Source organism: Zeugodacus cucurbitae, chromosome 4 (genome assembly GCF_028554725.1).
Source record: "Zeugodacus cucurbitae isolate PBARC_wt_2022May chromosome 4, idZeuCucr1.2, whole genome shotgun sequence".
Classification (NCBI taxonomy): Eukaryota; Metazoa; Arthropoda; class Insecta; order Diptera; family Tephritidae; genus Zeugodacus; species Zeugodacus cucurbitae.
Genome location: NC_071669.1, coordinates 29,714,329 through 29,741,927, shown reverse-complemented (window position 1 = coordinate 29,741,927; position 27,599 = coordinate 29,714,329). Strand labels below are relative to the sequence as shown.

At 36.5% G+C, this 27,599-nt stretch overlaps 2 protein-coding genes across 10 annotated transcripts in view; one reads left to right on the top strand and one right to left on the bottom strand.

The window, feature by feature from the left end:
• The window catches only part of LOC105219810 (acyl-coenzyme A thioesterase 13-like), a 138,937-nt gene that overhangs the window by 53,509 nt on the left and 57,829 nt on the right, over positions 1–27,599 (bottom strand). For both annotated transcript variants that reach the window (XM_054229270.1, XM_054229269.1), the window contains exon 2: positions 15,798–16,012. The gene's annotated coding sequence lies outside the window, so the exon portion shown is untranslated. The remainder of the gene's footprint in view (positions 1–15,797; positions 16,013–27,599) is intronic.
• LOC105219987 (uncharacterized) overlaps positions 2,394–27,599 on the top strand; it is a 38,381-nt gene continuing 13,175 nt past the window's right edge. For 3 of the 8 annotated variants that reach the window (XM_054229265.1, XM_054229262.1, XM_054229266.1), the window contains exon 1: positions 26,828–27,151. In XM_054229265.1, coding sequence (XP_054085240.1) covers positions 26,843–27,151 — 309 coding nt within the window. In that variant the 5' untranslated portion in view covers positions 26,828–26,842. The other 5 variants (XM_054229263.1, XM_011196355.3, XM_029045481.2 and 2 more) reach the window with 5 other exon arrangements.

Below are 27,599 nucleotides of genomic sequence, written 5' to 3'. Positions count from 1 at the left end.
CCAATTGGTAAAACCAAGTGAAGACAGGTCGTTCTCCACCTGGTCCTTCCATCGGAGTAGAGGACTCCCTCTTCCTCGGCTTCCACTGCAGGGTACTGCATCGAAAACTTTCAGAGCTGGGCACTTTCGTCCATTCGAACAACATGACCCAGCCAGCGTAGCCGCTGTCTTTATTCGCTGGACTATGTCTATGTCGTCGAACAACACATACAGCTTTATCATTTCTTCTTCTGCGGTATTCGCCGTTGCCAATGTTTAAGGGACCATAAATCTTCAGCAAAACCTTTCTCTCGAAAACTCCTAGTTGACACCGTCCACGCTTCTGCACCATAAAGTAGGACGGGAATGATGAGGGACTTGTAAAGTTTAGTTTTTGTTCGTCGAGAGAGGACTTTACTTTTCAATTGCCTACTTAGTCCATAGTAGCACCTGTTGGCAAGAGTGATTCTGCGTTGGATTTCAAGGCTGACATTATTATCGGTGTTGATGCTGGTTCCCAGGTAGACGAAATTATCTACAACTTCAAAGTTATGACTGTCAACAGTGACGTGGGAGCCAAGACGCGAATGCGCCGACTGTTTGCTTGATGACAGGAGATGTTTAGTCTTGTCCTCATTCACCTCCAGACCCATTCGCTTCGCCTCCTTATCCATGCGGGAAAAGCAGAACAAACGGCGCGGTTGTTGCTTCCGATGATATCGATATCATCGGCGTACGCCAGTAGCTGTACACTCTTATAGAAGATTGTACCTTCTCTATTTAGCTCTGCAGCTCGTATTATTTTCTCCAGCATCAGGTTAATGAAATCACTCGAGAGTGAGTCACCTTGTATGAAACCTCGTCTGGTATCTAACGGCTCGGAAAGGTCCTTCCCGATCCTGACGGAGCTTTTGATGTTGCTCAACGTCAGCTTACACATCCTGGAGTAGAAAATCGGTCGGCTGTCGGTTGTGATTGCAGCTTCTCGATGTCGAACCTTCCTTGTGTTTTTTGACGTGTGCGCTTTTCTACACAGAGGCGGGTGCGTATCTTAGCTGCTACAAGATAGTGGTCCGAGTCGATGTTGGGACCACGAAGCCTACGCACATCAAAAACACTGGAGACATGTCGTCCATCTATCACAACATGATCGATCTGGCTGCGAGTGATTCGATCCGGGGATAGCTGGAATCTAGTACTCAGGCGACCATATTTCGGGCCCCGGCGAAGTCGATCAGCCTCAGACCGTTTGGTGATGTTTCGTCATGGAGTCTGAATTTTCCGACTGTTGTGCCAAAGACACCTCTTTACCCACCCTAGCGTTGAAATCGCCAAACACGATTTTGACATCGTGGCGGGGGCAGCGCTCATAGGTACGTTCTAGGCGCTTATAGAAGGTATCTTTGATCACTTCGTCCTTCTCTTCCGTCGGGGCGTGGGCGCGAATCAGCGATATGTTGAAGAACCTCGCTTTGATGCGGATTGTGGCTAGACGTTCATCCACCGGAGTGAATGATAGGACTCGACGACGGAGTCTCTCTCCCACCACGAATCCCACACCGAATTTGCGCTCCTTTATATGGCCGCTGTAGTAGATGTCCTTGTCCCGTCCATAGCATTTCTTGGATTGCGGTGATGTCAGCCTTAACTCTTACGAGGACATCAACAAGCTGGGCAGAGGCACCTTCCCAATTAAGGGTCCGGACATTTCAGGTGCATGCCCTAAATTCGTATTCCTTTAAACGTTTGCAGTGGTTGTCATCAAAATTAGGGTCTCTCATCCAAGGCTGTTTTCTTCTTTTCATTGGGGGGGTGTTTATATGTGGTGGGTCCCAAACCCTACGCACAACCGCATAAGCGGGTTTCGCCTTCTCACTTTAGCTCGCCTCCAAACGGATGTCTGTTGGCTACCCAGAGGATTCTTGGTCTAAGACCGGAAGACGTGATCTGCTTGAGCCACATGTAAGAGAATCGTTCCTTGCCACTCCCAAGTGAATGACAGTCAGAAACTTTCCTCACTTACGTGAACTTCTACATATGACTCCATCTCTCCCTTACTCATATAAAAAATTAGGGTTAATGAATTTTGCTACTCTAACAACCAAGATTGTCACTTAACTACAAAATGTTAGCAATGTGTATGTATTGGTAAAAGCTGAAAAAATTTGCATGTGTAGTGGTGTATGAGTTAGCTCGATCTTATAGGGAAGTAAATCGTCTTGCAGGGTAACTTATAACTTGTTTACACTTTACTCGACAACTTTCTCTTTAGAATTGTCCTTACTCGACAACTCTCTAGTCAGAACTGTGTCTTGCTGCCAGTCCGGCAGACCTTATATATGTATTCGATACATTCGATATATGTTATCGATTTCGATGGCTATTCTAGTTTGTTCTTGTGCCATTTTCGTTACAATATTTGCAATTCGATAATTTGTTTCCACATATTTATTTCAGTGAGAAATAAAGTGTTAAAAGTTGTCAATTTTAAACTTTAAGTGCGAATATCTCCTCCTTCCAACCAAACCCGTTTTATCCACGAAAGCCTGGGATAGTATATTAAGTTTCGTCTTTAAAGCGACAAATGCACTTCCAGACTTGTCTGTACTACATATCCAAACAAATGAAAATAAAAATAATAATCTTTCGCGCATTGCTTTTTTCTGCAATTGCGGCCTACGGCCGCGCTTTCGGATAATAACTCTGGTCCACCCAATATCATGGTTTTTCAAGAAAAAGGAACATAATTATAATAATTCATGTACTTTTGTATTCACTTTTGATCGTTTGTAAAATATGTAGATTTGGAAACACTTGATATCTGTCAACATGGTTATTGTGCATATAAACAAAATTGTGTAAAAGTTAAAATGTTTATTTAAAGCAAATATTAAACTAATTGATATAAAATAAATATGTAGAAACAATGTAGTGAAGTGTTAGTGTATAATAAGCGCATTATATAAATTAAAAGTTATCTAATAATCGAAATATCGCCACATAAAATTTGTTAAATTTTCAACTTAAAATGCAAATATCTCGGGGTCGGCTTTAGTATCCCGTCCCACAATTTCTGGGTTAAAATGGATATGCACGTATAGAGGAGGATCTCCAGTTTACGAATATATAGAATTATTGCCGCCGCAAACATATAGTTTCTGAGATATTTGCAATTAAAGATTTAAAATTAACAATTTTCAACACGTTACTTCTCACTGTAAATTGAATTTTTCACATATATTTTGCACTTTAAATATATTTACTCTTTACAAATTTGTTTCTACATATTTATTTTTAACAAATTATATTAAAATTTGCTGTAGATAAATATTTAAGTTTTTGCAGAATTCTCTTTCAATAAAAAAGGGTTGCATTCTGATACAAAATAAGTGTTACCATTACACATATTTTGTAAACGAATTATAAGAATCACAATAATGAAAAAGAAAGACTATATCCCAAATACAATAAGCATAATCGTGTAATGGGTAATATAAGCGATTATTATTTCCCATATTTTGATAATCCCCGGTGTTGACTCGACCAGGGTTATTTTTTTGAAGCGCGGCCGAAGGCCGCCTCTGCAGAAAGTAATTCTACGCGGAAGAACTTGTTATTCCACCTTTTTGATAATCCCCGGAGTTGGCTCGATCAGGGGGATTTTTTTGAAGCGCGGCCGAAGGCCGCCTCTGCAGAAAGTAGTTCTACGCGGAAGAAATTGTTATCGACCAGTTTTATCTTTTTGAAGCGCGGCAAAAGGCCGCCTCTGCAAAAAGTAGTTCTACGCGGAAAAAATTGTTATTCCAGCTCTTTGATAATCCCCGGTGCTGGGAAGTGTTTACTTAATAACTATTTATAGGGTATTTGTTTTCTTCATTTTGGGGATTTTATTCATTTTGATTATTTTTATTCAATTGCATGTGGCAACACTTCTGTCCTGTCATCTTGTAAAAATAAACAGAATTGTGCAAAAAGTTAAATGTGTTTTTACAGCAAACTTTGATATAATTTGTCTATACTAATATTATAAAGAGGAAATGTTTGTTTTTTTGTTTGTTTGTGTCGAATAGGCTCCGAAACCGATTTGAAAAATTCTTTCACCGTTGGAAAGCTATACTATCCCTGAGTGACATAGGCTATATTTAGTTAAAAAAAAAAATAGGGTTCCTTACCAAAACTCCGATAATGTAAAAAAAATACCAAAAAACTTTCTTTAATAGCGAATGCTGCGAAAACGATTGAAGATATAACAAAGTAATGTACTACATTTTTGTAGAACTTATCATACCTCTAACTATTATAGTTTTGTCACAATAAGCGATTTTATATAAAAAAATTAATTAAAATACCACTACTTGAAAAGGCTCTTTATTCATACCTTAGTATTAATCCTTATCGAAATAAATGATTTATTATTTAAGATCGCTTCAAAACCTTTATATAACTAAAATTTTGAAATTTTTGAATGGTCCTGTGCGGAATTAAAAATAATTGTCGCTTGATAATAATACGATATAAAAATGAATTGCTGTTCGTTTGTGCTACAAAAAAACGAGAACGGCCAAACCGATCTGGCTAATTTTAGTCTTGAAATATTCGTGGAAGGCCAGAAAAAAGATTAGAAAATGAGTAAATATGAAAAAATTTCGAGGAAGATAATAATAAGAGAATTTTATTCGAGTTGACAAGAAAAATATAAAAGAGAAAAAAAAAATTATAATTTGAAGGTTGTCATTGTTGCTTTGTTAAAATATTTTTGTTATTGTTCAATTGTATAAGGTTGTGTCGATAGCCCACAACAATTTGTAACAAATAAGGAAAGGCTAAATTCGGGTCCAACCGAAAATTTTATACTCTCACAATTTATTGATGTAATTTTATTAAGATAACACACAATTTTACCTATATATTCGACATAAAGTCCAATAGAAAATCATCATATATAGTATATGAGGGCTGATGTAATTCCAGAACCAATTTCACTCATTTTCACCACCAAGGTTAACGGGAATAGGGGCGACTTGGCACCTGTTAGTAGGCAAACATACGGCGCATTCGGCCTTGAAATTACTCCTAAATTGCAAATGAACGAAACACCAGTCAGCAAAATCGTCAAAAATAGCGCTTGAACGAAAATTTTCCAAATATTCAAGAAGTCGTTGGAGGTACTGCACAGGACTTTAAAAGATCTTGATTGTCGATGAACGTTTTTGGTGGAGCCAGGATTCTGTTAGTAGGTGATTTACGCCAGACTCTTCCAATTATTCCTGGATCAACTGTTACTGACGGGCTAATCGCATGCCTAAAATCATTTAATTTGTGGCGACACATAAAGAATCGCCAATTAACAACTAACATATGAGTGTTTGCGATTGTAGAAATAGTTGGCAGTTGACACTTCGATGGATTAATAGCATTTCCAACAGATTTCTTTCACTTCATTGACTCGAAAGAGAAGTTTTCCTGACATGAAACCTCAATATGATAACCATAAATGACTGATTGAATGACCTATATTGGTGGTAAAAAAATAGGGATGATCTTAATGCGACAATTTAGAATTTCGGTCCAAGAGAGTTGACACAGCTACTAACCATGATGACGTAGTCAATTAAAAGTAGTGTGAGTTGTAATCATGCTGCGTAACATAAATCAACCTCGAGTAATCAATATCGTCGTCGAAGCCAAGATTGGACAAACTTAATTTAACGTATACCTTAGCCACAAAAACGTGTGGCCGGGTCTTGTTAAAAATAAATATGTAAAAACAAATTAGTGAAGCGTAAATATATTTAAAGTGCAAAATATATGTGAAAAATTCAATATACAGTGAGAAATAACGTTTTGCTAATTTTAAACCTTTAATTGCAAATATCTCAGAAACTATAAGTTACTGAAAATTTTATAAAAAATTTAGTTTTTTTTGTTAAAAATATGTCGATAATCCAAAATTTTACCTCTTTTTTTCATTCGTTAACTAAGTTTATCCATTTACTATTTTAGATTTATTGGATTTAGAGCAACCAATAATAAGTTATGATGTCCACGGCAAGTACTTTGTTTTTTGACTGAGCTGAGTTTTCGGAATTAGTAAATAAAAATTTCACAAAATATTATTTTAATAAGTATCTTTGATATGCTGAATTATTTAAAATAAATATGTTATTGTCAATATTAAAAAAAAAATTAAAAACACCCTTGTTTTCAATATCTGAAACCCTCCTTATTGGCATATGAAACTCCTAAAAGAGAGAATTAAGTAAAAATGTTTTTAAAATTGTTCGCACCAAAAGCGTTGCTTTCGTTTCTTTTTTTACTTCTCCTTTTCAACGCATACCGAAGGAGCGCTACAATTTCCTCTTCTAATACTATTTCCGTTCACTTCAAAAATTGCAACGAAATGATGTATGATTTTTGGCGCTTAAGTGTATAGTGAACTGACATGCGACCCGGTATGCTTACAGGAGCGGCTTTAGTATAGTATCCCCCGATTTCATGGTTGAAATGGGTATGGTTGGAGAGAGAAGGATCTCCAGATTTCGAATATATAGAATAATTGCCACCGCAAACTTATAGTTTCTGAGATATTTGCAATTAAAGATTTAAAATTAACAATTTCGAGATATTCGCATTTTATGTTGAAAATTTCACAAATTTTATGTGGCGACTTTTCGATTATTAGTTAATTTATATAATGCACTTATTATACACTAACACTTTACTAAATTGTTTCCACATATATATTTTATATCAATTAGTTTAATATTTGCTTTAAATAAACATTTTAACTTTTACACAATTTTGTTTATATGCACAATAACCATGTTGACAGAAATAAAATGGTGATAAATCGACATATTTTACAAACGATCAAAAGTGAATAAAAAAGGACATGAATTATAATAATTGTATTCCTTTCTCTTAATAAACTATGATATTGGATCGACCAGAGTTATTTTCCGAAAGCGCGCAAATTTCAGAAAAAGAAATGCGCGAAAAAATCAGCACATAAAATTTGCGAAATTTTCAACTTAAAATGCGAATATCTCGAAAACTACAAGTTTCCGGCGGCAACTATATTTGTAATCTGAAGATTGTTATCTTTCCAATCATACCTATTTCAACCCTGCAATCTGGGGACACTACACTAAAGTTTCCCCTGCTTACAAGTCTGCAAGTGTGTTGCCGCTTAACCTAGCTAGGTTTCCAACATGAATAAAATGCAGGCATTATTGCAAAGATTGTATTTATAAAAATATCCAGATAACATATATTGCTTTCGGTCTTGCCCGTAATTGGGATCTTCAATAAATTTCCATCTTCAAATATTAATCGATAGTTTTGTTTGTTTACATACTTAAAGAGATGTTTTACAAACATCTGAATCAAAACGCCAGTGTAAAACGTGATAAAATACTCGTACTTTGAAATAAAACTGAGCATACAAATAATTATTATAAGTTGTTTAATGGTATAATAAAGTTTGTATTCTGATTGTATTTATTTTATAAATTCAATATAAAAACAAGCCAAGAAGCTTAGGTGCCAAACTAAACTGAGTAAGGCAATTAAATTAATTCCGCTAAGTGCCTCGAGTTACTTTCCAATTTTTTTTAATCCTTCGATTTTTACTATTTTTTTTCTTTTAGAATGACATTCACATTTGTTTCTTATTAATAACAAAATTACAAAAAACAAGAAAAAGCGTTAACTTCGGCTGTACCAAAGCTAATAATCCCTTCACCGGTGCATTTCTTTTAGTAACTATGTGTTTAAGCAAATCGAAAGACGTAAGAAAAAGTAATGGGGAAACTTTAGTATACTATCCCAGGCTTTCGGTAATAAAATGGGTATCGTTGAGGAGGTTCTCCAGATTAAGAATATATATACATATAGCTGCAGCTGACTTATAGTTTTCGAGATATTCGCAATTAAAGTTGAAAAAAGTGCTACCTTTATCTTGAATTTTCACAATATATACTGATTGTTTTATTAATATTATGCACTTATTTTACACTTCCACTTCACGACATTGTTTCTGCATATTTGTTTTATAAAATTTATCACGAAAATAGTTGTAAATAAGTATTTAACATTTTACACAAATCTCTTAATTTCAACAATAACAAAAAGGGTTGCAGCTTGACAAGTAATAAGTGTTGCCATATCAGATATTTTGCAAACGTATGAGAAGAACCAAAATAAATAAATACCCCAAATGCAGAAAACAAATGCCCTATAAAAAGATTATATAAAGATAATATAAGGAAAGTTTATGATATTCACTATATGTACTATAAGTAAGGGAAATTGAAAGTTCTTTCGTGTAGAAATACTTTCCCCATAGGCAGCCTCCGGCCGCGCTTCAAAAAAATAACCCTGGTCGATCCAACACCGGGAGTTATCAAAGAGGGGGAAATGAAAAGTTTTTTTTTGTAGAACTACTTTCCGCATTGGCGGCCTTTGGCCGCGCTTCAAAAAAATAACCCTGGTCGAGCCAACACCGGGAGTTATCAAAGAGGGGGAAATTAAAAGTTCTTTCGCAAAGAACTAGTTTCCGCATTGGCAGCCTTCCGCCGCTCTTCAAAAAAATAACCCTGGTCGGGCCATCACCGGGGGTTATCAAAGAAAAGGTACAACTAAACTTAAAACTAAACGATCCAAACAGGGTTAGATCGCCGAAAGGGCAACCCTTGACCGGATAAAATCCGGGTCAACTCCGGTGCGTAGAACCGGCTGCTGTGGGAGTTGTAAAAGGTAATACCGAGATTTTGCATTAGTCATAACACCGTTATGGTTTATATATTTGGTGTATAATCCTTCTTTTTTCTGTTTATTTTTATTCTTTTAATTTTTGCAAAATATTTGATATTGCAACACTCATTACTTGTCAACCTGCAGCCATTTTACTATTTTTTAGACGAAGATTTGTTTAAAATGTTAAATATTTATTTACAGCTATTCTCGTCATAATTTTTATAAAATAAATATGCAGAAAGAATGTGATGAAGTGTATGTGTAAAATAAGTGCATAATATTAATAAAACATTCAGTATATATTGTGCAAATTCAAGATAAAAGTTGTACTTTCTTCATCTTTAAGTGCGAATATCTAGAAAACTGTAAGTCAGCTGCAGCTATATATATATATATTCTTAATCTGGAGAACCTCCTCTTTCCAACGATACCCATTATTATACCGAAAGCCTGGGATAGTATACTAAAGCCGACCCGTTATATAATTAACCGATCTGAACAATTTCTTCGGACAGTATATTATTACCTTAAGCAGTAATCCATATCAAATTTCGCGAAGATACCACGTCAAATCCGAAAATTTTCCATACAAGCCATTGATTCCGATCGTTCGGTTTGTATGGTAGCTATATGCTATAGTGAACCGATCTCAACAATTTTTTCAGATATTAAGTTATTTCTATGAACAATAACTCACACCAAGTTTCGTAGATATGTAGTAAAATGCGGAAGTTTTCCATACAAGAACTTGATTCCGATCGTTTAGTTTGTATGGCAGCTATATAATATAGTGGTCCGATATCGGCAGTTCCGACAAATTAGCAGCTTCATGAAGAGAAAATAACATCTTCAAAATTTCAAAACGATATTTTAAAAACTGAAGGACTAGTTCGTATATATATATATACAGACAGACGGACGTGGCTCAATCGACTAAGTTCAACATACTGATCATTTATATATATACTTTATATGGTCTCCGACGCTTCCTTCTTGGTGTTACAAACTTCGTGACAAACTTAGTATACCCTGTTTAGGGTATAAATATTACATAAATATGTGTGTGTTTTTCTGTTGACAATGCACATTCAATGCAAAAAATATTAGAAGCATTTAAAAGTGCAAAATTGCAAATAATTTTTTATTTGTGGCTTAACACCCATATTATGTTTCTATAATAGCCTGAGTCCAGTAGCCTTCAGACCTCAGTATATACAGTAGAAAACCTTTTTTTGTTTACATTAATTTTCATCTTTTAACACACCACCGAGGCGTACTTGGGTTGTGTGCTACGCTTTTTTTTGCTACAATTGTGGTAATTAGGGTGTTGTGCTAGCATTTAATCTTCACAAAACTTTTAAAGTCCGATGAACAGTACTTAAATAATTATTAAATCAAATAAATTTTTTCATTATTATTGGAATTATTTTAAATTATTTCGGATATTTATTAAATTTTATGGTGGTATTAAGTGTTATTTATTGATAAGTTAGTTATATTTTATGTACAAGTGTATTACGCGATTCAACTAATTTTTAAATGTTGTATTAAAATAAATACATCCCTGGGGTGGTGACACAGTATTTGGCGCTTTCAAATTTTAAAAGATTTAATATTACTATTAAACAATTTGAATAATTTTCACTAAATAACCTTGAAAGAGTATGTTTGTCTGGTTCAAGATAGTTCTTGGCAAACTTTTCAAGCATTGGCAAAGTCTTCCATAGATAGTCAGCAATCCGCAAGTATGGAAATTGATATAATTGAAAACGATTTATTTCAGAGAAATTCATTTTCATATTTATATGGTTGTATGTATAATGAATATTTTAAAATGTACAATTGTTTGCTGTCTTTAACATTATTCGAGAAAGGGTAGATCTCTGAAGACGCCTATACTTTTACAAAATAAAAAGTGTAGGATTTGTTCAAACTTAGTAAAAGCTCTTGAGCTTTTTATAAATTTCATAAAAAAACTTATATAAGTATTAAATGACGATTTTGATTCTTGTTCATGATCATGACATACAGTATGTCAAGAAACAGTTTACACATTGAAAATAAATACACTTTTTCACTTTCCGCAGCAAATTTTTTTACTTTTTACTTCAGTTCAACATATTTTTTGAATCAGGGATGGTTACTTACAGTATTTCATTTGATGCAAAAAAAGCTGCGAAAGCAATGCAAAAACCAACCAAGAACAACAAAAAACTAAAATCATTCAATTTTGTTAGTGTCAAGAAAAACTTTATACACTTCTATTATTTGACTTGTTAAGCACGTGTTATACAGTTAACTTAACCGTACTTCACCGTTACCTATTCTTCGTAAAAGCATTTACAATGAATTTGTCAATTAGTTGGTGATTCATTTTTGCTTTTTTTCATATCTGAATTACCCATTATTGTCTTTTTAATATTCCATGCAAAGGGTTTAGTTTGAAGAGGTCCAACTATTGCCCCATAATCCCCAATGGGGTAAAAACGTTTGAGATCTAACAGCAATGTTTTCCTTATCCCTCTAAATAGTGTAAAATGGCTAAAATTGATCGGAAAATATGGAAATACAAGAATCAAAGCCAGAAAAAGGCCCTAAATTATAAATAAGTGGACATGTACAGTGCTTAATGTCTCGAACACTTGACCAAATTCCAAAAATTTCGATCAGTGTTCTTACGAAAGACTTCTATGAAGAGTACAACATTCAGGTTTCTCATGAAACTGCGCGACAAAACATGCTACGACAATTGTGTTCCATTCATATATCGCATTAAACCAGGAAATTCTGTTTGATTGTTTATTATTTATTAATTTAGTAGTATTTTGCTCTTATACACTTATGTTAAATTTTATATGTTTTGGGCATATTTTCTGTTGCATAAATGTGGCCACTTCTGTACAAATCACTGACATTGTAAACGGTTGTGAAATTCAGAATTTATTCCCTTGGCATATATATATTATACTTGCATGCCATTTAATTGATTTTTGTGGTGAACAATAGGTCATAAATTGTCTGGCTTTTGTATTTGGTTGCAGTTCTTATCCCCAATAATAATATTTGTGCTAGAAATTAATTTGAAGTTGTATGAGATTGGAGTGTTTCAACATTTCGCCATACAATGTTTTAAACATGCGTTATTCTCATTGTCAAAAGTAGATTAGAATGTCACAATAATATGCATATGAGAAGCCTTTTTCTGCTATATTAAGAAGACTACTACTTTCCAAATTTACGTCAGCTTTAGCTCTCTCTTTGGTTTTTTTCTCGCCTATTTATCAAACAATTAACCAAATATGCCCTTCCGTATCTAGATCAAATTATCGCTTGCCCAATTGTTTGACCGGACAGATGGATCTTGAGCTGTGACCACGTCCATTTACCTAAAAATGTGTAAATTCTAATATTCTTCCCTGTTGTGAATATCTATTGCAAAAGTATTTTCTGTTTAACTTTTTTTTGATTTTTTGCATTTATTCGTTTTTGCCTATCTACAATACAATCTGATATTGCTAATATCAAGATTTCAATTCAAATTATCGTTTGACCGAATGGCTGAATGAACAGACGGATGTACATTACGACTAAACTTTGAAATATAAACTAAAAAACAAAATATATTTCATATTCCAGTTGCAAAAATTATTTGCAAACTAAATGTAAAAACTCAAAAATTGGCTTAATGTTCAAAGATGTTGCGTCATAATTCATCGTACGGCATTGTTTATCGTTACTTTTAAGAGTTTCTTTTTATCATTTTAAAAGAAAATAGCTTCAACATATAAGTGGAATCAGTTTATCACGTGCTGTGCAGTGGACCAGTGGTTATTTCCAATTTTGACAATAATAGAGAAAAAATATGAAAGTTCCTCATATCTTAGAGAAATTGTGATATAATAACGAAAGAAAACAAAATCAATGAGCGAAATTGATAAAACTACTCTAAATATAAGTTTACAATACAGCACATACTAGATTCGTTTATAAAAATAATAATAGACAATAAAAAAATGGATCGAGAGGCGCGCGAACACTTAATGATAGACATAATTAGGGATAAGGTACGAAAAAATATTTGTGTGTGCTGTTCAGAAATAGGCAGTGAAATGGAAAGAGCTTGAGAAATATGGTTGAGCAAGTATAAAATTCAGAAAACATTACGGCGTAATGGTTATCTTCACCAACAGCGAGACGAACACCGCCTATATCTGAATCGAACAGTCAAAAACGCATAACTTTCGAATATCAGCGCTTGAGGAAGGGTATTGACATTTGACAGACAGTACTTTTCACAGACGAAAGCATATTTAATCTTTTCGGCGATGATGGATCATAAAAAATTTAGTGAAAACCGGACACAACGCTTCTTACTAAAAATTTGCGAAGTAGTGTTAAATATGGTTTAATAAACTTGATTGTGAGGGGATGTATGACAGTTTCTGGAGTTGGAAAGTTGATCTTTATTAGAAGAAAATTTTTAGAAATTTTGAAGCAAAATTTAAAGCAGTCAGTTGAAAAAATGGACTTAACTGATGCTTATGTTTAAAAACAACACAACGATCCAAAGCATACTGCATATTTGGTTCGCGAATGGATGCTATATAATACGCGAAACAGCTTCACACCTTTCCACAAGGCTCGGACTTCAATCCCATTGAATACTTAAGCGTTTATATGAAAAAGAATCATTAAAAACATACAATTTCGTAGGTGTCACTTCAAAAAAGGGCTTAAAAGAAGAGTGGAACAAAATACCGTCTACTTTTACAGCTACACTCATCTCTTCGATGCTAAATAGAATGAAAGACCCACAAGAAACCCACAAAGTACTATATTTTAAGTTTCTAAACAAATGTATCGCGTATAACATAATAGAAAAGATATTGATTACATAAATATGTAACGTACGATAAAATATGACGCAAAAAATTTGTTCAGTTTAAGCTTTTTTTAAATTATCATTTTTATTTTGGAATTAAAAACGGAAATTTTGATTTTAGAGTACCGTACGATGAAATATGACGCTGACTACATCGTAGTACAGAAACCATATGTCTGTCTTAGGCATAATACTCTGTTCAACATGTTGCGAGAGTATAAAAACTATGCGTACAAATATTAGCACTTCAGCGGGAAAGGCTATTTTACTGGAAGGCACTTAAGCGGATATGACTTTAATTAAATTTGTTACAAAATTAATAGTACTGTTACATATTCTTTGTATTGATTTTTAAATTGAATTCATCTCTGTAGTTTACAGATTTAGAAATTAACTTCATAGCAAACCAAAAACATTTAGTGCAGTCAACAGAAGCTTTGATAGTAGATCTTGGTGCATATAACCGTAGCATGTCCTGGGGCACAGTATCATGAGAAACTTGATTATTGCCCTCTTCGTTGAACTATTTTTTATTTTTCTTGGTTTGTCTTTGGATTAGGATAGGTTTGTAGGCAGATCTCTGCAAAGACAGAAGATCTCACTTAGATAGCCTGGCGCTGTCCATTGTGATACCAATAAAACTCCCCGTGGTTCAAAGACCTTTAAGATTCAGCAAACCGCTTGGAATCCGTTATAAATTTCTTAAGACTGGTAATATCGATTCTAGCCAATTCGCTAGGATCGTCGAAAAAGGGCTTTCGGAGGTGTTTCAACCTCAGTCTGGCAAAAGCTGGACAATGCAGTAGGAAATGCTTAGATGATTCCATCTCGCCTTCCTTCATAAAGCTTTGGCAACTTGCTTCTTCCACGATCCCAAGTCTAACCGCATGGGTACCCATTGGACAATGTCCAGTAAGTACTCCTATGATTGCGCTGAGATGGACTTTGCCCAGAGAAAGCAGTTGAAAGGACCGCTCACGCTCCACAGAGGGCCAAAAGGACCTCGCCACTGCACAAGTACTGGTAGTTGACGAGCTCATGCGTAGTCTGCATGTCCAGGGCTCTTGCGGAGGTGGACCATGGACTACCAATGCGCTCCCATTAAGACGTCAATGTAGCTAGGATACCCTCTCTTGCAAGCTTGTCCGCTATACAGCGATCCCGCGGTTACCGGGTACCCACACTAGTCGGATTGCAAAATAGCTGGAAGCTATTGATAAGGATCTAAGACACTCCTTAACTAGCACAGAGCGTACTGTCACCGATTCCAAGCCAGTATTGCCGCCCTGCTGTCGGAGTGAATACATACCTCTCTAAAAGAGGTCACCATACGAAGCAGTGCGTCCACTGCTACTTTGATCGCAGCGACCTCTGCTTGGAAGCACTACAGTGGTCAGGTAGCCTAAAGCTGGTATTGATAGAAAGCTTTCTGCAGAAAAGTAGCCTTAGCGACTCAAAAAGTAGCCTTAGCGACTCCTCACTGCTCGAGGTCCACTTTCCAGCACCATTTCTCAATTAACCCACGGATATTGGGCTCTTGGACAGAATACGCCTAAATCTCGAGGACTCCTGGCAGCCTTCCACGCTTTCGCAGTAGGCTCTCCAAGAAGACCGTTTGGCCTTCTTCATTTCAGACTTAAAAATGGCAAGTCCCACCTTATACAAAGCCAATCGTCACCTAGACCACTTCTACGGGCTTTATTGAAGAACCTTCGACTTGAAGATCTGAGCTCCGAAAGTTCCGGCGTCCACCAAAGAGGTTTCCCTTTGCCTTTCTGAGATCTCAGAGGACAGGAACTTTCAAGGGCCATCCTGCACCCAGAGCTGAAAACTTCGACACACTCATCAATCGCATTGGCCGAGAGAACTGAGTCTCGTGGGGGCGCTGCCGGAAGAGCTGAACGAAGCTTCCTACAATATAGAACCCAATTTGTATTACTAAGGTTCCTAAAAGGTTTTCGTACTGGACAAGCTCTGTCCACGTTGAAACTGATATACCTATGGTCCGAAAAGGAGTGATCATTGAGAACCTTCCATTCCGAGATCAAAGGTACGGCGTCTCTAGATACTAGGGTAAGGTCGAGGACTTCCTCCCTACCCGCAGTCACGAACGTAGGGGAGTTCCCCCTATTGCATATGAATAAATCAACACTACTTATAAAATCAAAGAGCGACTCACCTCTAACGTTTATGTCCGAGCTTCCCCAGACAGTATGTCATGCGTTGGCGTCCGAGCCAATGATGGCGTTGACTTTCCTACGCCTGGCCTCCCAGAGAGCCTTTCTCAGTATAACGGGAGGTGGTTCCACCTCGTCGTCTTGCGGCATATAGGCCGAGATTAGCCAGAGTTCTCCGGCATCACCCTCCAGTCTGGTGGTCACAACGTCTTCGCACCTGTAATTGGGTAAAAGGAAAACGTTGAGTTCATTACGGACAAGCAATAAGTTGGCGGATGCCGCCTTTGCGTGTTGGAGATTAATTTGCAGGATCTTCATCCTCCAAACTCCTCTCCAACAGTGCCGATATGGCTCCTGAGTTTTCTCTAGCCGAATGACCTTCCAATCTTGAACGGGAAGAGAAGGATTGCAATAACGCAAGATTTCTTCGATCTCTCCTGAAGTGGAGGGTTCGGCGGGGAGCCACACCAGAGCACGAGGGCGTAGTGGAAGTTCTTCCTTAGCCACCGCCTCGAGCTTAGCCCCCTTCCAGACCTCTCCCATCAGGGACACCGCTTCCTTGTACAAGGATGCTGATCTTTCATCAGCATACCTGACAAGCTTGTGGATGCCGTAGTGCCATCCTGCGCTCTCGCAGCTTGGAGGGGGACCAGGGTGTCCTCTGATCACCCTCATGAAAACCCCGGAAATGGCCGCCGCGACCCGCTTCCATTCATCGTGGGAGATGGCTCCATCTTCCCTGCTCCGATCGCATACCCCAAGCTCAATAGACCCCGCAAGTTTGGCGATTTCGCTAAACTTCGGGGCCTCTCCAACCCGAGGTTTCTTACCAAGAGAGGATTCCCCCTCGAATGATCTTTGTCGCTTAACCTGCGATTGAGTTTCACCCAATCCCACAGGTTTACCATCGCCACCGTCGCTAAGCACCTTCCTAGCCCACTCGAGTGTGCTAGCATGCTGCCCAGGTTTCTGCTCAGCATGCTCGCCACCGTAGCGTTCCAAGATCTTAGCTGCCACGTGGCGGTCCGACTTCAGCTTTTTGGACGCCGACACTTGTCTCCTAACGTTTGCTCCGGGCCCGGAACTCCTGTGAGCTTAGCAGAGGCTCCTTTACTAGTGCTGGCGACTTCGCTTCGCACCATACTAACCGCTGTTTTCGGCAGGCTTCCGCCGACAGCGCCTAACTTGTTGCCCTTTACGGGGGGTATCCTCACCTGCGAAGGTTTTGGTTTTTCACCACCTTTCGCGGTAAACGGTTCCGTCGCCGCCGGCAGTGAACCTCCCGGGACACTGTCCGTTTTAAAAGTCGATTCCGACTTTCCATCTCCCACCTCCTGTTTTTTGTTTTGTGGGCTGTTCATATTTTAATTGGGTCCCCACTCAGAGCCGCTATCCATATCCCGGAAGGTAGTCGCCTTTAAAATGGTCCCAAGGTTATCTCAGTTAAGAGGCCAAGGCGAGGGTTGACGCACGTCCTTATGGGGCAATGCGTTCAGAGCCGACCAGCGTAAAGAGGGAGTCTTCTCAACCTACACCTACTTCATCAACTTAATGATGACGGGAGCGGAACGTACTCCGAGGCCTGCCAGGGTTTTAACGGGATGGAGGCAGCCTTGGCATTAACCCACCAGCCATTTCTGTAGAGTGTCACCCCTACATACTCAGGTGGCGGAATACCAAGACCACCAGCCCAGGTAACAACCAAATCCAAAAGAAAAAATTTCAAAAATCGTAGTCCTTGTCGGTCCAGGGTCGTAGTCCGTGAGGAGCTTCAAAAAGGCCGTGGAGGCCGCAGGTCATTTAGCGTTACCCAGAATGCACCACTAGGAGGCGTCCCGCTCTACATATTTGGATTGCTTGTGCTCGTTTTTGTATTATCACGTTTTTGTCCCACGATTTCAGGGTTAAAATGGATATTTATTCAATAAATTTTTTTTTTTTTTACATACAGAATTCTGCACTTGTAATTCCGGCATAATTGTAAGCACACAAACCTTTTATGAGGGTGCTAAGGGATTTTTAAATTAAGTAACTTTCTCTTACAAAAACGAAAATATAAGTAAAGTGTGAATATATTTCAACTCTAGCAGACCGCTCCGACTTCGCACGGGTTTAAACAAACATTTCAAAAGTTATAAGTTTTTAAACACTTACATACACTCTCCCATACATATGTATGTACTTTCCAGTTTCTTGCATGGGTTCATATAAAAAAAGTAAAATGAGGAAATTCTAACATGAAATTATATTTAATTTGTATTGAGTTAAAACTGGTAACGACCACTAGCCTTTGATGTCCGTTGTCTTTCTCTCTGATTATGAAAGCGTTGGGAACGCTTAGAGTTCGACTCCCTAGTGCGAGCTTGTATATTTCTAATATTTTGTTTTTCAACCCGCTGCACACGCTCTATACTTTTTACACTTACCTTTTTACTCTTCTACTGTATATGGTTACAACTGTTTTTACATACTTATATATATATGTATGTTCTTTTCCGTTTCTTGTGTGGGTTTATTTAAAAAAAAGTAAAATTCGAACATGAAATAGCCGCTGCTAACGCTCCATACTCGACGCTCAAGCGCGTACTTGGGAGGTTTTGAAATTTTATTCAGCAAGCAGCTGCGAGGGCTTGTTGATCGACTCTCTGGAAACGCGATTGCGATGCGAAGAGAATGACTTGCAAGACGATTCAGATTAAGATTCTCCATCTCGGAGTCTTTTTGATATCCTCACCTGGGAACTATTTCCAGAAAGTGGAAATTCTAGAAATAAATATACCCTATGTTACTTGGGGTGAATGTATCTTTCCAATGGTGAAAGACTTTTTGAAATCGGTACTGTAGTTTTTCAGTGTATTAAATACAAACATACATACAAATATTTCCTCCTTAATATCACATATCTTGAATATCACATTCACAAATTTTTGGTATTTTAAATACAATTATTTTATAAACTATAAGTCTGGGATACATAGTATATGTATATAGAGATCAGTTTATACTGCATTTATACTAGAATTCGTTGTCAGACCGTGGCCGCCAAAGTAATCGGAATCGTGACGAAATTAGTAGTTGTTGTTAGCTGCCGATGATACATTTATTTCCAACTCATCTATGCGTAACATATACCTTTGCTATTAGTGCGAATTAGGTGAGTCATAAATACATTACTTGATGTTTATGTTATACAGAACTAACTTTCTGTTATGTTGGTATGTTCGAACATACGCATAGCCAATAAAGTCTGCGTACAACCATTTTTTTAAAACATCAATTAAATAAGTAATAAGTTATAAGTTATAATTTTTTACATCTAATTAACATTTATAAGATCAAAAAACAAAAACACAACGCAAAGTTCCTCTTTAAATTTTAGAGATAACGGGATTTAAGCGTAACTGAGTTCAGTTTGCTTGACTTGAGATTACCGATACGTGAAGTTTTTTTTTACTTTTTATGTATTTTTTATTCCAATTACTGTAATTAATTGTTTATAAATCGTGTGACATGTTTCAATAATAGTTTAAATAGTTGTTTTAGTTTCCACTAAGGGAAACAAATTAGTGGTTGGTAGAAAATTAATTATTAAATTTTGGAAAACTGGGGAAATTTTCCGAAAAACTTGGTAAACTATTGCAAGAATGTACATATTCTTCCGTTCAGTGCGTGGTAAACAATTAAAACAAGGACCCTTGAATTAAGTCCACAATTATTATTGAAAATGTGAATGAAACGTTGAAAAATATTTGTGCCGTAACAGCTACAAAATTTTATGAAAAGCATAGTCGCCCGAAAAAATCCATATATTTCACAATTAAACCGACGGAAGGGTATTGAGTTTCCTCATAATTATACAGACGAGTCTCCGGAATTCTAGAAAAAAGTAATATTTTTGGACGAAAACAATTTTTTTGGTATAATCGACATAAAAGGTGGCCAAAATGTAACACAAAGCAGGTATTATTGAAGAAACCTACAAGTAGATAATCTGAAAAACATAGAAAGAAATTGCGATAAGAATGCAGGAATGAAGGAAAACGCAAGACACTTAGGCAGGGGTTTCGGTCGTTATATACTACTAAAAGGACACTTGGCGCGGGTTGTCGTGCAGATTTTGGTACTATGAATACCAACAAACTCAAGGCAATGGACACTTCGCGCAGGTTGCATTGTAAAGGGTGATTTTTTAAGAGCTTGAAGAGCTCTTTATTTGAAACGTTAGATTGGTTCATGACATTTACTTTTTGAAGATAATTTCATTTAAATGTTGACCGCGGCTGCGTCTTAGGTGGTCCATTCGGAAAGTCCAATTTTGGGCAACTTTTTCGAGCATTTCGGCCGGAATAGCCCGAATTTCTTCGGAAATGTTGTCTTCCAAAGCTGGAATAGTTGCTGGCTTATTTCTGTAGACTTTAGACTTGACGTAGCCCCAGAAAAAATAGTCTAAAGGCGTTAAATCGCATGATCTTGGTGGCCAACTTACGGGTCCATTTCTTGAGATGAATTGTTCTCCGAAGTTTTCCCTCAAAATGGCCATAGAATCGCGAGCTGTGTGGCATGTAGCGCCATCTTGTTGAAACCACATGTCAACCAAGTTCAGTTCTTCCATTTTTGGCAACAAAAAGTTTGTTAGCATCGAACGATAGCGATCGCCATTCACCGTAACGTTGCGTCCAACAGCATCTTTGAAAAAATACGGTCCAATGATTCCACCAGCGTACAAACCACACCAAACAGTGCATTTTTCGGGATGCATGGGCAGTTCTTGAACGGCTTCTGGTTGCTCTTCACCCCAAATGCGGCAATTTTGCTTATTTACGTAGCCATTCAACCAGAAATGAGCCTCATCGCTGAACAAAATTTGTCGATAAAAAAGCGGATTTTCTGCCACTGATTTTGGTAATAAAATTCAATGATTTGCAAGCGTTGCTCGTTAGTAAGTCTATTCATGATGAAATGTCAAAGCATACTGAGCATCTTTCTCTTTGACACCATGTCTGAAATCCCACGTGATCTGTCAAATACTAATGCATGAAAATCCTAACCTCAAAAAAATCACCCGTTACTAAAAAAGACCCAAAACTACAATGCCGAGTTGGCGTGTTATACTACAAAATTTATTACTTTAAGTAAATTATTAGTCATTTTTTCAAACATTTTTCTTTTATTTTAAATAATAAAGAATATTTACCATATACGGTTTTATCTAAAATATTTGTGTAATGACTTGTACAAGCTATGTATTTCGTAACGCGCCTATATTGCAACCACAGAGATGGTGAGGAAGAGCAATATATACGTAATGAACGTTTGTTAGGAATGATGTTTTTCATTAATCCAAATCCACAAGAATATTTCCATTTTACAGTGCGTTTATTTAAAACACTGTGTCGAAATACGTAGGAAATCGAACAGGTGATCTCAGCTGTGAAAAATTTCCCGTTATCCAGCTGATTCTTTTGCTACTTGTATGCTTATACAATGGCAGATATTGCCCAAAAAAAATAACATTTCGTTTATACAGTGAAACGCTGCGGTGGTGTAATTATGGTGTGGGAGTGCATGGCGGATGGGGATGTGGGTCAGCTTAAATTTATTGCGTTGATAATGGATAAATAGGGATATTTAAACATTTTGAAAAAGCATTTGCAACAAAGTGTCATTTCTATATTTCATCCATGTTTGATTCCACGAAAGCTTCCAATCTGGGCAAGGCCAAGGTCCTTCACCCTGGTGACAGAAGGACAATTTACACAAAACCAAGATTTATTGCATATGAATGAGGACAAGACGAAATATCTCCTGTCATCAAACAAACAGTCAGCGCATTCGCGTCTTGGCTCCCACTTCACCGTTGACAGTCATAACTTCTATGCCGTAGATAATTTCGTATACCTGAGAACCAGCTTCAACAACACCAACAATATGATCCTCGAAATCCAGCACAGAATCATCCTTGCCAATTCTTTGGAGTGAGTAGGCAATTGAAAAGTAAAGTCCTCTCTCGACGAACCAAAATCAAACTCTACAAGTCGCTTATCATCCCCGTCCTGATTTATGGTGCAGAAGTGTAGCCGATGTAACATATGATGAGACTACACTAGGAGTTTTCGAGAGGAAAATTTTGCGCAAGATTTATGGGCCTCAGAACTTTAGCAACGACGAATACCGCAGACGATGGAACGACGACATTGACATAGTGCAGCGAATAAAAATACAGCGGCTACGCATAGGTCATGTTGTCCGAATTGACGAAAACACTCCAGCTCTGAAAGTGTTCGATGCAGTACCGCCGGAGGAAGCCGAGGAAGGGGAAGCCCTCTACTCGGTTGGAGGGACCAGGTGGAGAGCGACCTTGTTACACTTGGGATCTCCAACTCCGAACTGCTAGGGAATGAGAGAAGTGGCGTGCTATCATCGATTCGACTATAACCGACTAAACGGTTTCCACGCCACGCCGAAAGTCGGTTGGTACTTAGCAACTACAGTACTTTTCGCTTAAGGGAGGAGTCTGGGTTTCAGCGCAAAAAAAAACACTTTTTTGTGATTTTTTATCTCAAATATCGATTAAGCAATTTTATTCAAACCTTCTATACATTATTGAGCATAGTTTTGACTATGTTCCGTAAATTTTTCAAAGTGACAGAGCTTTCCCTAGGACGTCTTGAAAAAAAAAACAATTTGCGGTGTTCACTGTAACTCGGCCGGAAATTATCCGAAGATGAAAAACCATAAAAATTTCTCCCCAACGTTCTCTGATTATTTGTTTTTTTTTTTTTTTATTTAAAAATTTTTGGCGGCCATCTAAAGAGTGAACCGTTATTTTCGTCTAAAATTTCCGCCACTTTCAGGGTGGGAAACACCCTTAATGTTAAAAAAAATAAATTTACTAAACGTAGGGGGGAGGTATTTTATGTGAAGAAAATGTGTACCAAGTTTGAAATGAATCGGTTGAGCAGTTTTCAAATGGCAGTGAACACGGACTTCAAAAAAGTAGTTTAAAAAAAAACTCGTTTAAAGCTGCACTGCAATCCCAACCGCCCGTAGCTGTTAGAGTTAGAGCGTTAAAGGCCCCGAGACTAATTAAACAATAACTTCAAGAATATTTCTTAGATCGGATTAAAATTTTGAGGACATATTCTTGAAATGTTAAACAAGAAGATAAAACAAAAAAAAAATCGATTTTTCGAAAGTGAAAACACCAGACCCCTCCCTTAATTGCACATCAAAATTTACACAAATTTTCGTTCAATTAACCGGGGAATCAATTAACAGATACTAGCTTAATTGAACCATTTGTTCAATTAAAATTATCCCGTTTAAATGAATAGTTGGTTCAATTACAGGAATCACGCTTATTTGGACCATTTGGTGAATTAAGCGATTACGTGGGAATCAAAATTTTAAAGTTGTTTGTCTTATTAAATAGTACAATTTTAAAATATTATCCAAAAGTATGAAATCGATATGTTTAAAATATCGAGAAGTCAGTGGACACGATTTCTTGAAAAGTTATGAAGCGATTATATTGATAAATAACCACACATCTTTATTACAACTATTTTTCGAGTCAGCATATGGCGAAGATTTTACCACAAAAGTTAGTTTTTTTTATTCAAAATCTATCAAGAATTCAGTTATTAATATTTTCTTTTTTCCTTCGTTCATTAACAACAAATATTTTTGGTTTGTTGCTTTAGATGAACCAATAATGAGTTTTGATGTCCACGGCAAGAACCTTTTTTGGACACTTCCAGGAAGATAAAGCTTTCGGAATTTGTAAATATAAATTTCACAAAATAATGTTTAAATACAGTGGGACTTCCATAACTCGAAGATCTCCATAACTCGAACACTTGAATTGGCAATAGCGTTTAGAAGCCAAATTTCATACAAATTTTCTTCCATAAATCGAATTTTACTATCGAGGCAGAATTTTAAAAGAAAGCCTCTATATTGTACGGAGGCAAATGAAAAATATAATATTACACATTTGGATTGTATAAATTATCTAACAAAGGCATGGGATATAGACGTCAAGAGCAAACTGCAATAAACAAAATTACAGAATACATATTTTAACGCATGTACATAAAACTTTATGCGAAGTCAATAAATAAAACAGTGTATTAATCTATATTTTACAGCTTTTTTTAAAATTTATATGTGTTAATGAAAATTCTATAACTCAAAATCTCTCTAACTCGAAGTTTTTTTGAGGATTATGGTGATTCGAGTTAGAGAAGTTCCACTGTATGTATCTTAAATATGCTGAATGTAATATATATATTTCTTTTCCTTCAATATTTCTTTATTTATTGAATCTGCTTTGGTTAAAGCCTAATGTGTTTGGATGTTCACGGAGTTTAGAAATATATTTCATTCTGCTGTCCTCTATTTCCTTCTTTACCATAGGAATATCAAGATCTTTATAGATATTTTCGTTACGCATGTACCATGGTGAACCCGTTATTGTTCTAAGCATTTTAGATTGGAATCTCTGAATTATATCAATGTTGGTTGCACAGGTCGTACCCCACAGTTGAATACCATACATCCAAATCGGTTTTATGATTGCATTGTATAACAGGACTTTGTTGTCTAGGCTAAGTTTAGAATTTTTGTTTAGAAGCCAATTTAAATTTGCTGCTCTTAATTTCATGCAAGTTACTTTACTCGCTATGTGTTTCCGCCACGTGAGCCTTCGATCCAGTTGAATCCCAAGATAAGTAACTTCATTCGCTTGGGGTACTTGTACATTGTTTATTTTAACTGTCCGACATGTTTCTAGTCTTAGAGAAAATGTAACATACTTGCATTTTTGCTCATTTATATTTATACGCCAGTTGTCTAGCGATTCTTCGACACAAGTTAAGTGCTCCTCTAATACTGTTGATGCTCTAATGGGGCATTTGTTACGGCTTACAAGGGCTGTGTCATCCGCAAAGATGGATGTCAATACGTTATTAGATATTGGAATGACTGCTTTATATATTATGTACAGAGTAGGGCCTAATACACTGCCCTGTGGTACACCAGCCCTTATTGCTCGTTCTTCTGATATGAAGTCTGCTACTTTAACTGTAAATTTCCTATTTCTTAAATATGATTCCAATGTTTTATGCAATTCGTAATGTAAAACGTTTTTGATTTTCCATAAAAGGCCTTCAAGCCAGACCTTATCGAATGTCTGAGCTACATCGAGAAAAATAGCTGAACAGTACTCTCTGTGCTCGAATGCTTTCCTGATTTCGTTTGTAATTCTATTTACTTGCTCTACTGTGCCATGTTTACCACGAAACCCAAATTGTTGGGTTGGTATTATATTATTTTCGTGGAGGAAAGGAGACATTTTTGATAGTAAAACTTTTTCGAATATTTTGGAAAGACAGGGTAAGAGACTTCTTGGTCTGTAGGAAGACGGTTGTGTTAAGTCTTTTACAGGTTTATCTATCATGAAGATCTGCGACTTTTTCCACGAAATTGGATAGTACCCGAAGCCAAGAATTGCATTAAAGAGCAAAGAGAGCACTGATATAGCAATATTTGGCAACTCAATAAACATTTTTGGAGTAATATTATCATGTCCTGAAGACTTTGTGGATTTAGCTCTTTTAGGATCTTGGTAATTTCATAAGTAGACGTCCTAATAGACACTCTAGACTCGTTTGCGATATTGGGCAAAGTTGGCAAATATATGATTGTATACATTAAAAAAAAAGTAAATATACTCATGTTTTCAACCTCTTAAACCCAACTAACTCCTTAAAAAAACTGCATACATACATACATATGTGCACTAAAAGTTTTTCAAATATTTGAATATTTTATTATATTATTTGGTGGAATTAACCGGGGAAATTTAAAAGGAAAATGATTTTTGATGACATATATTGTGAACCAGCTAAGCGAGAAAATCAATTAACCGAGTCCAATTATCCGAGAAAATTTACATGTTCTTTCATATGCTATATTTTTTGCCCGATAACACCGTTCAATTAAACGGGGAAACCAATTAACCATAGGGTCAATTAAACGAAAAGTACTGTATAACGCATTTCTCGATCTTTGGTAATACAACAATATTCTGAAATAATAAACACATTAATTATAAGGACGTTGTATCGAATTTTTCCGTAATTTGAATAATCACTCAAGGAGATATGTTTTTAAATTTTCGCTCATTCTTGAAGTTCAATCAATACTATACGTTTTTTTCTCACATTCTTCCTTAATAGACCTGTTTCGTAAATACTGACGAATATAGCATCTTTTGTTTTTTTTTTTGTATTCAAATGTACATGAAAGTTTTTTAAAACGTTCAACAAGTACCATATTAGGAAAAGTTATTTGCCATACCGGTTTATGAGCCGACCAGACTTCTGACGTAGACAGCTTCAGTCGTACCTCAAAATCCAGCCCCAGCAGAGCTATTAACACCTTTCTTGACTACCTCCTTTCTTGAACTCCCACTTTTCCAGACTAGTATTATGAAACCGTATTCCGAATACCCCACGTACCCGACTCATCTAGCACCCATCTGCATATAGTTCGACTATGTCGAAACAGCTTGAACCAGGAATCTCCCGTTAAATGGCCTCGATGACAAATATACGTGCGCTTTCCCCTTCAAACAGGGTCTATCGAATCACTAATATAACAACAAGAAAAATCGCCCTATTTGCATGTTTCAACAAATTCAAATTAAATATTCCAATTAAAGCAATATTTTTATTGTGAAATCTGATCTTTTAATCTTCCATTAAACTTTTAAAGTAAGAGCGCTACAAAACTTTTTTTTAATAAAACAAACAAACAATTGGAATATCAATGAAATTCTTTAATCCTGTGAAAGTACATTCGATGCCATTATGTATGGAACTCTATTTCTTTTGCATGGCCACCACGGGCACGCTAGTTAATATCGTTTACACGATATGAGTTTAAGAAAACAAATTTATTTCTACGCCGAAATGCGTGCCATTATTGATATTCTTAAGAACTAAATTTAATATAAGATCTTAAAGCTATTTATACTAGTGAAATGCGGCTGATGTTATTTGCTTGCAACTTCTTTGTTGTAATTCGATATCTGTTATCTTGTTATCACTTGTTTGTTATTGTTGAGATGCGGAGGTGGTTATCGCAGTGGATTATTCCATTGCCAGATGTTTGTTGTTTACATGTTGAGAATGCATTTCTAGATAATGCATGTTTGGTTGTTATTGTAATAATAGTTCATTTCTATTGTTCGACTGATAGTGCATGTCAAAACAAGTTCTATCGATTTACGGATGTTTTTTGTTTACATGTTGAGAATGCATTTCTAGATAATGCATGTTTGGTTGTTATTGTAATAATAGTTCATTTCTATTGTTCGACTGATAGTGCATGTCAAAACAAGTTCTATCGATTTACATAGTTCGTCTTTGTTTAGGATATATATTAACAGATAAGATGTATGTGAGTGTGTGGGTGACCCGGAGTGAGGCTATGCCGTTAACTCGCTTGCAGAAGTCCAAACGTTGAACCCAATTTCCGACGGTTTTCAAGCATAACTCGGCAATTTCACGTTCGATATTTGTACGAAGTTCATTAATCGTCGCTGTCTTGTTTGGCATTAACAACGTGGACTTGAACTTGACGTGGACCCACAGAAAATAGTCTAACGGCGTCAAATCACACGATGGAGCCGGCCAATTGTCTTTGCCATTTCTTGAGATAACATATTCACCAAACTTGGTTTTCAATAAATCGATTGTGACATTCGCTGTGTGATGATTTTGCGATGAACCGAACAT